The sequence below is a fragment of the Lithobates pipiens genome, unplaced genomic scaffold (genome assembly GCF_037356315.1).
Source record: "Lithobates pipiens isolate NorthernLeopardFrog02 unplaced genomic scaffold, aLitPip1_a1.2 Scaffold_30, whole genome shotgun sequence".
In the NCBI taxonomy this organism is placed as follows: Eukaryota; Metazoa; Chordata; class Amphibia; order Anura; family Ranidae; genus Lithobates; species Lithobates pipiens.
The window spans coordinates 9,216,082-9,227,210 of record NW_027507791.1 but is presented as its reverse complement, the minus strand read 5'-3'; the positions used below and the strand labels follow the sequence as shown (position 1 = coordinate 9,227,210).

General features: G+C 50.9%; 1 protein-coding gene across 5 annotated transcripts in view; it reads right to left on the bottom strand.

Moving 5' to 3' along the window:
* Positions 1 to 4: 4 nt before the first annotated feature.
* The window catches only part of ANGEL1 (angel homolog 1), a 163,289-nt gene continuing 152,164 nt past the window's right edge, over positions 5 to 11,129 (bottom strand). For 2 of the 5 annotated variants that reach the window (XM_077463621.1, XM_077463623.1), the window contains exons 2-10: positions 6,604 to 6,829; positions 5,948 to 6,162; positions 3,834 to 3,903; positions 3,313 to 3,749; positions 3,115 to 3,241; positions 2,923 to 3,033; positions 2,768 to 2,828; positions 471 to 637; positions 5 to 391 (exon numbers count right to left, since the gene is read on the bottom strand). In XM_077463621.1, the coding sequence (XP_077319747.1) occupies positions 222 to 391; positions 471 to 637; positions 2,768 to 2,828; positions 2,923 to 3,033; positions 3,115 to 3,241; positions 3,313 to 3,749; positions 3,834 to 3,903; positions 5,948 to 6,162; positions 6,604 to 6,805 (1,560 nt within the window). In that variant the 5' untranslated portion in view covers positions 6,806 to 6,829 and the 3' untranslated portion in view covers positions 5 to 221. Of the gene's footprint in view, positions 392 to 470; positions 638 to 2,767; positions 2,829 to 2,922; positions 3,034 to 3,114; positions 3,242 to 3,312; positions 3,750 to 3,833; positions 3,904 to 5,947; positions 6,163 to 6,603; positions 6,830 to 7,633; positions 7,658 to 7,677; positions 7,702 to 7,762; positions 7,901 to 11,129 lie in introns of those variants that run through there. The other 3 variants (XM_077463620.1, XM_077463624.1, XM_077463622.1) reach the window with 3 other exon arrangements.

The window sequence follows — 11,129 nt, the reverse complement described above, 5'->3', positions numbered from 1 at the left end:
GCAATATATTGTACAATTTATTACAACTATTCACACGTTACAAACTTCTGCTCTCATCTAAAACCTCTTCATATGTACAGATTTTACATACATGAACACTGTAAGGGAGCAGCACGTGTGGAACAGAAAATAAGACCACGTGTAGGCCCTGGACCTTACTGGGGGGGGGAGTGAAAATTAAAAAGAGACAGAGGAAATGTCCGGAATTGGGGCGGAGCTCCTTACTGCGGTTCTGGGGTTGAGAGGTCCAGGCTGAAGCGGGCCAGAAGGCAGAGATGGTCGGAGCAGCAGAAGGGGTTAGGGAGTCCCTGCCCCGCCCACAGATCGTCTTCTGACAGCAGACACAGGCGCCCCAACAACTTCAGCTGGCTGTCCTGGAAGAAGCGCAGACCTGGCAGGGGACAAATACATGTAAGATGGGGGGGGGCAGATGCAATACAATCATAGCATGTTCTTGGCGTGTTGCTCACCCTGGTTGGTGCTGCATATCGGAACCGGCTCCGCAGAATAGAATATGTAATCCACCGTGCTGCCGATTCCCAGCGGGAACGTTGTGACCTCATGACGGTCTTTAGTGGGCAGGAAGTGGGTGTAAGCTGAGGTCAGCTGAAGGTGATGCTGCAATAAATGGGGTGTCCTGAGGAGTGGGTGGGGTAGAGAAGGATGGATAGATTAGTTACTGCACACCATATTATATACCATGCTACTCACCGTACTGAACCATATCCCACAATAATGCACTAACTATATATATATATATATATATATATATATATATATATATATACATACACACACACTGAACTGTAAGAGCACTATATTACACTGCACTGCACACGTCAGGGACAAACGCATGACAGCAGAAGCCGTTCTTAGTCAAGTAGGGGGGCAGTTCTCAGGCGAGGGATGGAGTCTCGAGGTGAACCCAGTTATATGTTGGCGCAGGGGATGGAGCCCTAAGGCGAATGCATTTCCCTGTCAGGGCAGGAGTTCTCAGGTAGCGGGATGGAGCCCCAAGTTGCATAGTTACCTGTCTGCACAGAGGGCGGTTCTCAAGTAGCGGGGTGGAGCCTCAAGGTAAACACAGATACCTGTCACCAAAGGAGTCAGTTCTGAGGTGGGAGGGTGGGATGGCACCCCAAGGTGGAGTTGCCTGTCAGCGCAGAGGGTCGTTTTGAGGTGGGGAATGGAGTCCTAAGTTGAATCCAGTTACCTGTTGGCATAGGGAGCGGTTCTCAGGCAGGGAATAGAGTCCAGAGTTGAATGCAGTTACCGGTCAAAGCAGGGGGCGGTTCTCAGACGGAGATGGGGCCCTGAGGTAAATGCATTTAAGTGTCAGGGCAGGGGAATGGAGCAACAAGGTACACAGTTACCTGTCTGCGCAGAGGGCAGTTCTCAGGTAGCAGGATGGAGCCTCGAGGTTAACACCATTGCCTGCCTGTGCAGGACGGTTCTCAGGTAGCGGGATGAAGGCCTGAGGTAAAACACAGTTACCTGTCATCGCAGGATGTGGTTCTCAGGTAGCGGGATGGAGCCTCAAGGTGAACACAGTTACCTGTCAGCACAGAGGGCGGTTCTCAGGTAGCAGGAGGGAGCGCCGAGGTAAACGCAGTTACCTGTCAGCATAGGGATTGGTTTTCAGGCGGGGATGTAGGCCCAAGGTGCAGTTACCTGTCTGTGCAGAGGGCAGTTCTCAGCGGGATGGAGCCCCAAGGTGCACAGTTACCTGTGCAGAGGGCAGTTCTCACGTAGGCGGATGCAACCTTGAACTAAACGCAGTTACTCATCAGTGAAAGGAAGCGGTTCTCAGGGTGGGGGTGGAGCCTAGAGGTAAACAAATTACCCACCGGAACAGGGGGACTGTTTTCAGGCAGGGGGTGGAGCCTGAGGTGAATGCAGTTATCTGGCTGAGCAGGGGGCGGTTCTCAGGTTGGGGATGGAGCCCCAAGGTGAACACGGTTACCTGCCTGTGCGGGGAGCGATTCTTATGCAAAGGACTATCTGCAAAAAGGGCTGTGTTCAGGCAGAGCACAGATGTAAACGCAGCTACCAGGCAGAGCAGGAGATGGGAAACAGAATTGAATGTAGTGTGGGTAAAGGGGGCTTCTCAGGTCAGGGGGTAGAGCACAAAAGTAAATGCAAGTTACCTGTCAGCAAAAGGGTGGGGGTCACAGATGCAAATGTAGTTAAAGCCGTGTATGCTCAGTCTTTCACAGATATCCTGTCCCCACTTCTAGGACAGGATATTGCGGTTATTTCATCACTGGGGCACCTTACCCGGGCCAGTAGGACAGAGGAGCAGAGACTCGCTCATGTGCAGTAGAGTTCCCGGCATGAAGTTGTAAGGCTACACTGCCGGGTTCCCTTACTCTCAATAGCAGCAGCACCTGAAAGCTGCAGTGCTGACATCGCTGGACTCCAGGACAGGTAAGTGTCCTATTATTAAAAGTCAGCAGCTGCTTTTGATATATATGCAGCGGTGGGCGGACCTTCGCTTGAACATTTTGTGCAGAGGACAGTTCTCAGTAAGCTCCATCCAATTCTAAGATGGGGACAGCAGGCAAGATCTTACAGCAGAATTTATATGTCGTCTTCCATAATACTGTAGCTGTCATCTATTACTCAGCAATTAGTGTCTTACAGTCACTAACATTATGGTGGCAGAAGATCGGCACCTGAATTGCAGCCTGGCAAGTCCCCAGCAACATAGAACATACATGCCAAGTGCTGCACACCTCCCTTTCATCCCGGGCCTTCCTGTGAGTACCTGAGCAGTGAATCCGGTGGGTCTGGGAAGATCCCTGCCTGAGCTGCAGCTGCCTGTGGATCTGTCAGACACAGATGGGGAAGATGTTACAGCACCCATAGTAAGTAGAGGACACATTTCTATCTCCAGATCACATTCCTCCAACATTCACCCACCTGGACTATTGTCAGTCACCCCCTTGATCAGCACAAGGTTTTGGGGACGCTGAAGGGCACACTCACAATACTGAAGCTCCAAGATGCTCTGGCGGGTGTACGTCTTCCTATCTAACAACACAAAGACAAATCATAGACATGAGTCTCCCTGTTGGGTCATAGGTGGGAGAGGGTAAGGATGAGCGATCACACCTTCGACCTTTGGTGGCATCGTCGCCATGTACCGACAGCGGTCATTGACCCCCAGAATGTCCGGCAACAGAGGGAAAGGCAAAACTCGGGACTGTGGAACTCCCCAGTACTGATCCTGACCGGACACCTAGGGGAAAAGCCAATGGTCAGATGGAATAGAAAAAATGGCCAATTCCCTTCTGCTATACCAACCCCTACCTTCCATGCTGGTAGACTGCGACAGTTCAGGACGCCATTGTGCAGCAGCTGGTAAAGGGGAGAACTGGGTGTTGCATTTAAATCTCCACACAGGATGATTGGGCATCGCTGACCTTCAGGGGTGTGGGATAACTTATCCACCTCTGCCAGGAGGAGTGCCAACTGTGCCAGCTTAATGTCCCCTCGACGGGGGTTGTAAAGGAGGTGCGTGTTGGCTACGCACAGGTTGGGGGGATTCAGCCCATCTGGTGCCTCCTCAGACAGCACTGGCCGCAGCAACAGCACCAGTCCCACATTGTCACGATTCAGGACACCAACAGCCGGCCGGAAAAACTCCACATGACTTTCCAGGAGCAGAGTGAAGCGCTGAGTCTTGAAGCAAGTAGCGCAACCGTCCGTCTTCCGACCCGTCCTCCGCTTGTAGTGACAGCTATACCCTATGGAGAAACAGAGGGGTCAGCACGCAGCACCCCGTTCTGGTGGCTATAAAGACGTAAAAAACGTGCAAAGAGGAGCATTACCCAGAGCACTAAGGCTGGGCTGGATCTGATCTTTGTAGTGATTTTCCTGAACCTCCTGGAGACACAGAATCTGTGAGAGATCAAACATTGTATATTTATATATTCTGACATAATCCACGGTGCTGTACAGGGAACACTGAGAAAGTCACATCTGTCTCTGCACCAGAGGAGCTTACACTTTACAGTCCCTCAATATCATTATACATTTACATAAACACAAAGGCAGTATATGGCAACTAAACGACAGGTATTGCATGGGCTAGACAGATATGACATGGGAGTAATGGGTATGGTACAGGTATTTTACAAACATTAAGGGTGTGAGATGGGTAAACACAGGTATGGAACAGGGAGCACAGGTATAGCACAGGCAGTACAGATATGGCATAGGTGATATAGATATAACAAAGAGGGGGTGGGTATGACACAGGCAGTTCGGGTATGTGACAGGGGAATATGAGCATGATACTGGGGGTGCAGGTTTGAAATAGGGTCCAATATAAATGTAGCGTAAGCACATCCACGACAATTTAGTTGCACCAAAAAAGATAAAGTGATTGTAAAGGCATAAATACCGTATTTATTGGCGTATAACACGCACCCCAATTTGAATAGGGAATTTTAAGGAAAAAAAAATTACATTTAAATGCCCATCAATGCAGCCTTATCAGAGTCCACCATTGCAGCCTTGCCCAGTGTCTTTGCAGCCTTGCCCAGGCAGGCCTATTTAAAACCGGCGCCAATCTCCGCTCCGTCGACATACACAAAGCCGAGTGTACTCGGCTAGGCTTGGCTCCTCTCGCATAACACAGGTCCAATGGTGGGACTGGGTGTGACTGTGAGCGAGGCTGAGCACATTCGGCTTTGTGTATGTCCGCGGCGCTCCTCCTCTCCCTTCAGCAGAGCTGAGATCGGTGTATAACACGCACCCACGATTTTCCCCTGATTTTAAGGGGGGGGAAGTGCATGTTATACACCTATAAATATGGTAGTTTATAAAATAACAAACGTGATACTTACCTTCTCTGTGCAATGGCTTCTTCTCCTGTTTATGCGTAACCATAGCAAGTTGCTTGTTATGGCGTTGTACATGCAGGCTCACTTCCAAGCCAGGCTGTGTGTATCCAAAGACACACACAGCATGGCTCAGCCCTACTCTTTGCTCACAGGATTTTATTGGCAACAGCTGGAGCCAATGGCTCTGGCTGCCTCAGCAAAGCCTCCAAGAAAGGGGGAGAGCCACTACAGACAGGCACAGCTCTGGATTGAGTGAGGACTTTGGTAAGTATGTAAGGGGGTGAGAAGGTGATACAAATACTGAGACTTTTTTTTAACCTCCATGCAGGGAATGCATTAAGGTAAAAAAAAGGTCTTGGCTTTACAACCACTTTAGGTAAAAAGTAGTCAGGGAGAAAAATAAAATATACAAACTATAATATGTGTACATCATAACAGGGAAGCACAAGATACAAAACAGCAGAAAACAACATATCAGATACAAGGTAAAGTCATCATAAAAATGATAGCCCATAAACTCCAAAATGTTGGATGTTTGGGCTGCAATTTGTTCACACTGTCTAACTTCCTTTTGGCCCATAATCTTTGATTTGCCTTATTACTGTTCTTTGTATCTGAAACATTATTTTCTGCCATTTATCTATTTTTTTCACTGTTACTATATATACATATGATACTTTGTTTATTGTGTTTATTATCCCTATGTTATTATGTACTGAATGTAATATATATTGTGGTCATCTGGGTTTGGTGGGGTGACCCCCATAAAGTCTGTTTAAGCACCCCTGTGTTCTTTCTTATACTCTACATTCACTTGGGAATAGATGTGCAAGACACAATCTCTATCATTGGTGTGTGACACAGGGGGGCAGAGGGATGACATGGGGTACATGTATAGCACAAGCGATACAGGTATGACATAAGCTGTACAGGTCTAAAACAGGGGGTACAGATATGACACATGAGGTGCAGGTAAGATCCAGAGGGTATAGGGTTTGACACAGGAGGTACAGGTATAGCACAGGCAGTACAGATATGGCACAGGGGGGTATAGGTATTGCACAGAAGGTACAGGTACAGCACAGGAGGTGACTCACATCGGCCTCCCAGTGCTGCAGCTCCTGGAGCAAGTTGGGCCAGCGGTAGTCCCAGTGCAGGATGGAGGGGGGGCAGTGCTGGTACAGGTGGGGGTTCTGCTCGATCAGGTCCTGAGACAGAATATTGTAGGACAGGATGGTGAAATCAAACTGCTTCTCACCCAGTTCAACCAAATCCGGATTGTACAAATCCTGCCAATCCCTCCACAGGACCTCTGCCGGGACAGAAGAGAGCACAGTGCTGACTGAGCAATACAGGGAAGCGTGTCAATGAGTGAGGCAGTGTGTATAGCAATGTGTCAGTGTATGTTGCAGCGTATAAGGCAGTGGGGGTTATTTACTAAAGGCAAATCCACTTTGCACTACAAGTGCACTTGAAATTACACTTGGAAGTGCAGTCGCTGTAGATCCGAGGGGGACATGCAAGGAAAATAAAAAACAGCATTTTAACTTGCACATGATTGGATAATAAAATCAGCAGAGCTTCCCCTCATTTCAGATCTACCCCCTCAGATTTACAGTAACTGCACTTTGCACTTGCCTTTCGTAAATAACCCCCATTTTGTCAGTATGTTTATTTGGTAGTGTATATGGCGGTGTGCATGTCAAAGTAAAGGGCAGTGTGTTGCACAGTATACATGTCAGTTTGTACTCACCGTGGTAGACGATGGGCTGTGGAAGGGTCTGCTCTATGTCCCCCATCTGCCATTTCCTTTCCTGCTCTCCATCTCCATCTTTCTTGCCTTGTCGTAGTTTCCAGTCCACCACAGCCGGGTCTTCTTCCCAGGATCCCCCCACTTGGGGTGTCTTCTCCTCCCTCAGTATCGGGGTCTCTGTGGTTTTCTCTACACTCTCCATGTTAGCAGAGCGCCATCATCTGTCCTGTGTGGGAGTAGTATTATTATTCACGATGTATATAGCGCCAACAGTTTACGCAGCGCTTTACAATGTATAGGGGGGACAACGCAATTACAGTACAATACAAAAGGTACAGGAGGGCCCGGCTCGTATTGCCTTCATTATATTCTAGAAAAGAAGAACCCCCCCTCGGACATGTGTGACCCCAAAAATCAATTCTTAATTGATAGACAAGCATCTGGGATACTGACACCACACTGAATATTGGGGCCCTTGATGTACACACAATGGCTTCAGCCCCCTCCCCCCTATAATGACACACCGACTACAGAGGCCATTAATATACACACAATGACATCAGGGGCCCCCTATAACGATACACCGACTACAGGGGCCCTTGATGTACACACAATGACATCAGGGCCCCCCTATACTGACACACTGACAACAGGGGCCCTTGATGTACACACAATGACATCAGGGCCCCCCTATACTGACACACTGACAACAGGGGGCCTTGATGTACACACAATTACATCAGCCCCCCCACTCAATAATTGATACAGGTGCCCCTAGTATACTGACACAGTGACCCCACCGGAAGTGTCTGTGTTTAGGGCATTTCGGGGTGTCTTTTTCTCCCTCAGTATCGGGGTCTATGTGGTTCTCTCTACACTCCCAATCCTAGTAGAGCGCCATCATCTGTCCTGTGTGAGTAAAATAACTGCCATTATATTGTACAAATGAAGAGCTCCCCCAGGGACTTGTGACCCCCGAACATCACGTCCATACTGACATATGGACAACACGGGCCCCCACTATACCGACCGACAGCCCGCCACCGCGGGTCCTGCCTATACAAACACACTGACAACAGGGGTCCCGCAGGAAGTGTCTGTGTTTAAGGCATTGGTCGCCCCGCCCATTTTCGGGGTGTCTCATCCACCTCCTACACACCCGATTATCTTCAACTCCGATAAACTTCCGCTTTTCCTCGAGTCGCACCACGTGCTTCCGGTCACAACAAAAATACATTACGTCATTTCCGGGTGAGCGGAACGTCCCCCTGGTGTATGACCTGCCTATTACGCATGCGTCTCTTTCTCTACACAGAAGTCACGGGATACCCATCAACCACACACTGATTTTCAGGGGCACCCTCCCCCACATTCATCCCCAAAGACATCCACCCCTTCTCCCCAGAATTAATTCTCAGGGGCACCCTCCCCCACATTGATCCCCAAAGACATCCACCCCCTCTCCCCAGAATTGATTCTCAGGGGAACCCCTCCCCCACACTAATATCCCCAGGGAACCCCCTCCCCCAGCAGTTATCTCCAGGATGACCTCCCCTTCCCCCAGCAGTTATCTCTAGGATGACCTCCCCTTAGGGTTGCCACCTGTCCAGGATTTACCCGGACAGTCAGGGTTTTAAATGATGTGTCCAGGTTTCAGGCAAACTGAAACCCGGACACATTATTCAAACCGGGCAGTGGCTCCTCGCGTAACCAAGATAGTCACACAAATCTGTTGCCATCCAGGAGCTGCAGGCAGCTGTCTTGGGGCAAGTTTGGCATCATTGGGTGGCAGGGTGACAATGTTATAAAGAGCAATTTGGCCACTCCCACTGTTCGCTACGGCACGCTATGCACACAACATTACTACCCTCCTTGGAGCACCCAAAGGTGTCCCAGGCCGCTAAAGTATTCGGGGTTGGCTTGAAGAAAAGGTGGTAACCCTACCTCTACCCCACTGATCCCCGGGGACACCCCCAGCAGTGATCTCCAGGATGACACCCCCTCCCCCACATTGATATCTCCAGGATGACCTCCCCTACCTCCACCCCACTGATCCCCGGGGACACCCCCAGAAGTTATCTTCAGGATGACTTCCCATACCTCCACCCCACTGATCCCCGGGGACACCCCCAGCAGTTATCTTCAGGATGACTTCCCATACCTCCACCCCACTGATCCCCAGGACACCCCCAGCAGTTATCTCCAGGATGACCTCCCCTACCTCCACCCCACTGATCCCCAGGGACACCTCCAGAAGTGATCTCCAGGATGACCTCCCCTACCTCCACCCCACTGATCCCCAGGACACCCCCAGCAGTTATCTCCAGGATGACCTCCCCTACCTCCACCCCACTGATCCCCAGGACACCCCCAGCAGTTATCTCCAGGATGACCTCCCCTACCTCCACCCCACTGATCCCCGGGGACACCCCCAGCAGTTATATCCAGGATGACATCCCCTACCTCCACCCCACTGATCCCCGGGGACACCCCCAGCAGTTATCTCCAGGATGACCTCCCCTACCTCCACCCCACTGATCCCCGGGGACAACCCCAGCAGTTATCTCCAGGATGACTCCCCCTCCCCCAGCAGTTATCTCCAGGATGACCTCCCCTACTTCCACCCCACTGATCCCCGGGGACACCCCCAACAGTTATCTTCATGATGACCTCCCCTACCCCCACCCCACTGATCCCCGGGGACACCCCCAGAAGTGATCTCCAGGATTACCTCCCCTACCTCCACCCCACTGATCCCGGGGACACCCCCAGCAGTGATCTCCAGGATTACCTCCACCCCACTGATCCCCAGGACACCCCCAGCAGTTATCTCCAGCAGGATGACCTCCCCTACCTCCACCCCACTGATCCCTGGGGACACCCCCAGCAGTTATCTTCAGGATGACCTCCCCTACCTCCACCCCACTGATCCCGGGGACACCCCCAGCAGTTATCTCCAGGATGACCTCCCCTACCTCCACCCCACTGATCCCCGGGGACACCCCCAGCAGTTATCTCCAGGATGACTCCCCCTCCCCCAGCAGTTATCTCCAGGATGACCTCCCCTACTTCCACCCCACTGATCCCCGGGGACACCCCCAACAGTTATCTTCATGATGACCTCCCCTACCCCCACCCCACTGATCCCCGGGGACACCCCCAGAAGTGATCTCCAGGATTACCTCCCCTACCTCCACCCCACTGATCCCGGGGACACCCCCAGCAGTGATCTCCAGGATTACCTCCACCCCACTGATCCCCAGGACACCCCCAGCAGTTATCTCCAGCAGGATGACCTCCCCTACCTCCACCCCACTGATCCCTGGGGACACCCCCAGCAGTTATCTTCAGGATGACCTCCCCTACCTCCACCCCACTGATCCCGGGGACACCCCCAGCAGTTATCTCCAGGATGACCTCCCCTACCTCCACCCCACTGATCCCCGGGGACACCCCCAGCAGTTATCTCCAGGATGACTCCCCCTCCCCCAGCAGTTATCTCCAGGATGACCTCCCCTACTTCCACCCCACTGATCCCCGGGGACACCCCCAACAGTTATCTTCATGATGACCTCCCCTACCTCCACCCCACTGATCCCCGGGGACACCCCCAGCAGTTATCTCAAGGATGACCTCCCCTACCTCCACCCCACTGATCCCCGGGGACACCCCCAGCAGTTATCTTCATGATGACCTCCCCTACCTCCACCCCACTGATCCCCAGGGACACCCTCAGCAGTTATCTCCAGGATGACTCCCCCCCTCCCCCACATTAATATCTCCAGGGAACCCCCTCCCCTAGCAGTGATCTCCAGGATGACTCCCCGCAGCAGTTACAGTTAGGTACATAAATATTGGAACATCGACACAATTCTAATCTTTTTGGCTCTATATACCACCACAAACAACAAACAAGATGTGCTTTAACTGCAGACTTTCATCTTTAATTTGAAGGTATTTACCTCCAAATCAGATGAACAGTGTAGGAATTACAAGTTTGTATATGTGCCTCCCACTTTTTAAGGGACCAAAAGTAATGGGACAGATTAAAGTGGTTGTAAAGCCTCCTAAACATGTTTAGTTTGTTAGATAATAGTTTTCTCAGGCAGCTGATCACTGCCTGAGAAAGTGCACTTACTTGTATATTTTTCGTTAAAATCGCCGTTTTGTTGTCCATGACGTCATGCGCGCTTGTGCAGTATGGACTTTCGAACGTGGCATATATTGCATTGCCGCCTGTGTCTTTCCTGCTTCTCTGACTTTTTTTGTCCGTGACATTCTCCTCAGAGCGGCAGAGGAGAAGTCTCGCGATCTTCACATCACCCTGCTCTTCCTGATACTCCCCCTTGTGCCTTAGTAACGGCAATCGAGATCGAGGCTTGGTTATGATTGTTATGACGCTACGGCGCATGCGCAAGATTTCCAGAGGGAGTCAAACTAAGGGTCGGAAATGACGTCCGCAAAGGAGAGGAAAAACAGAAGTTACAATGGCTACCCGGAAGACGCTGCTTTTTATAACTAAAAAA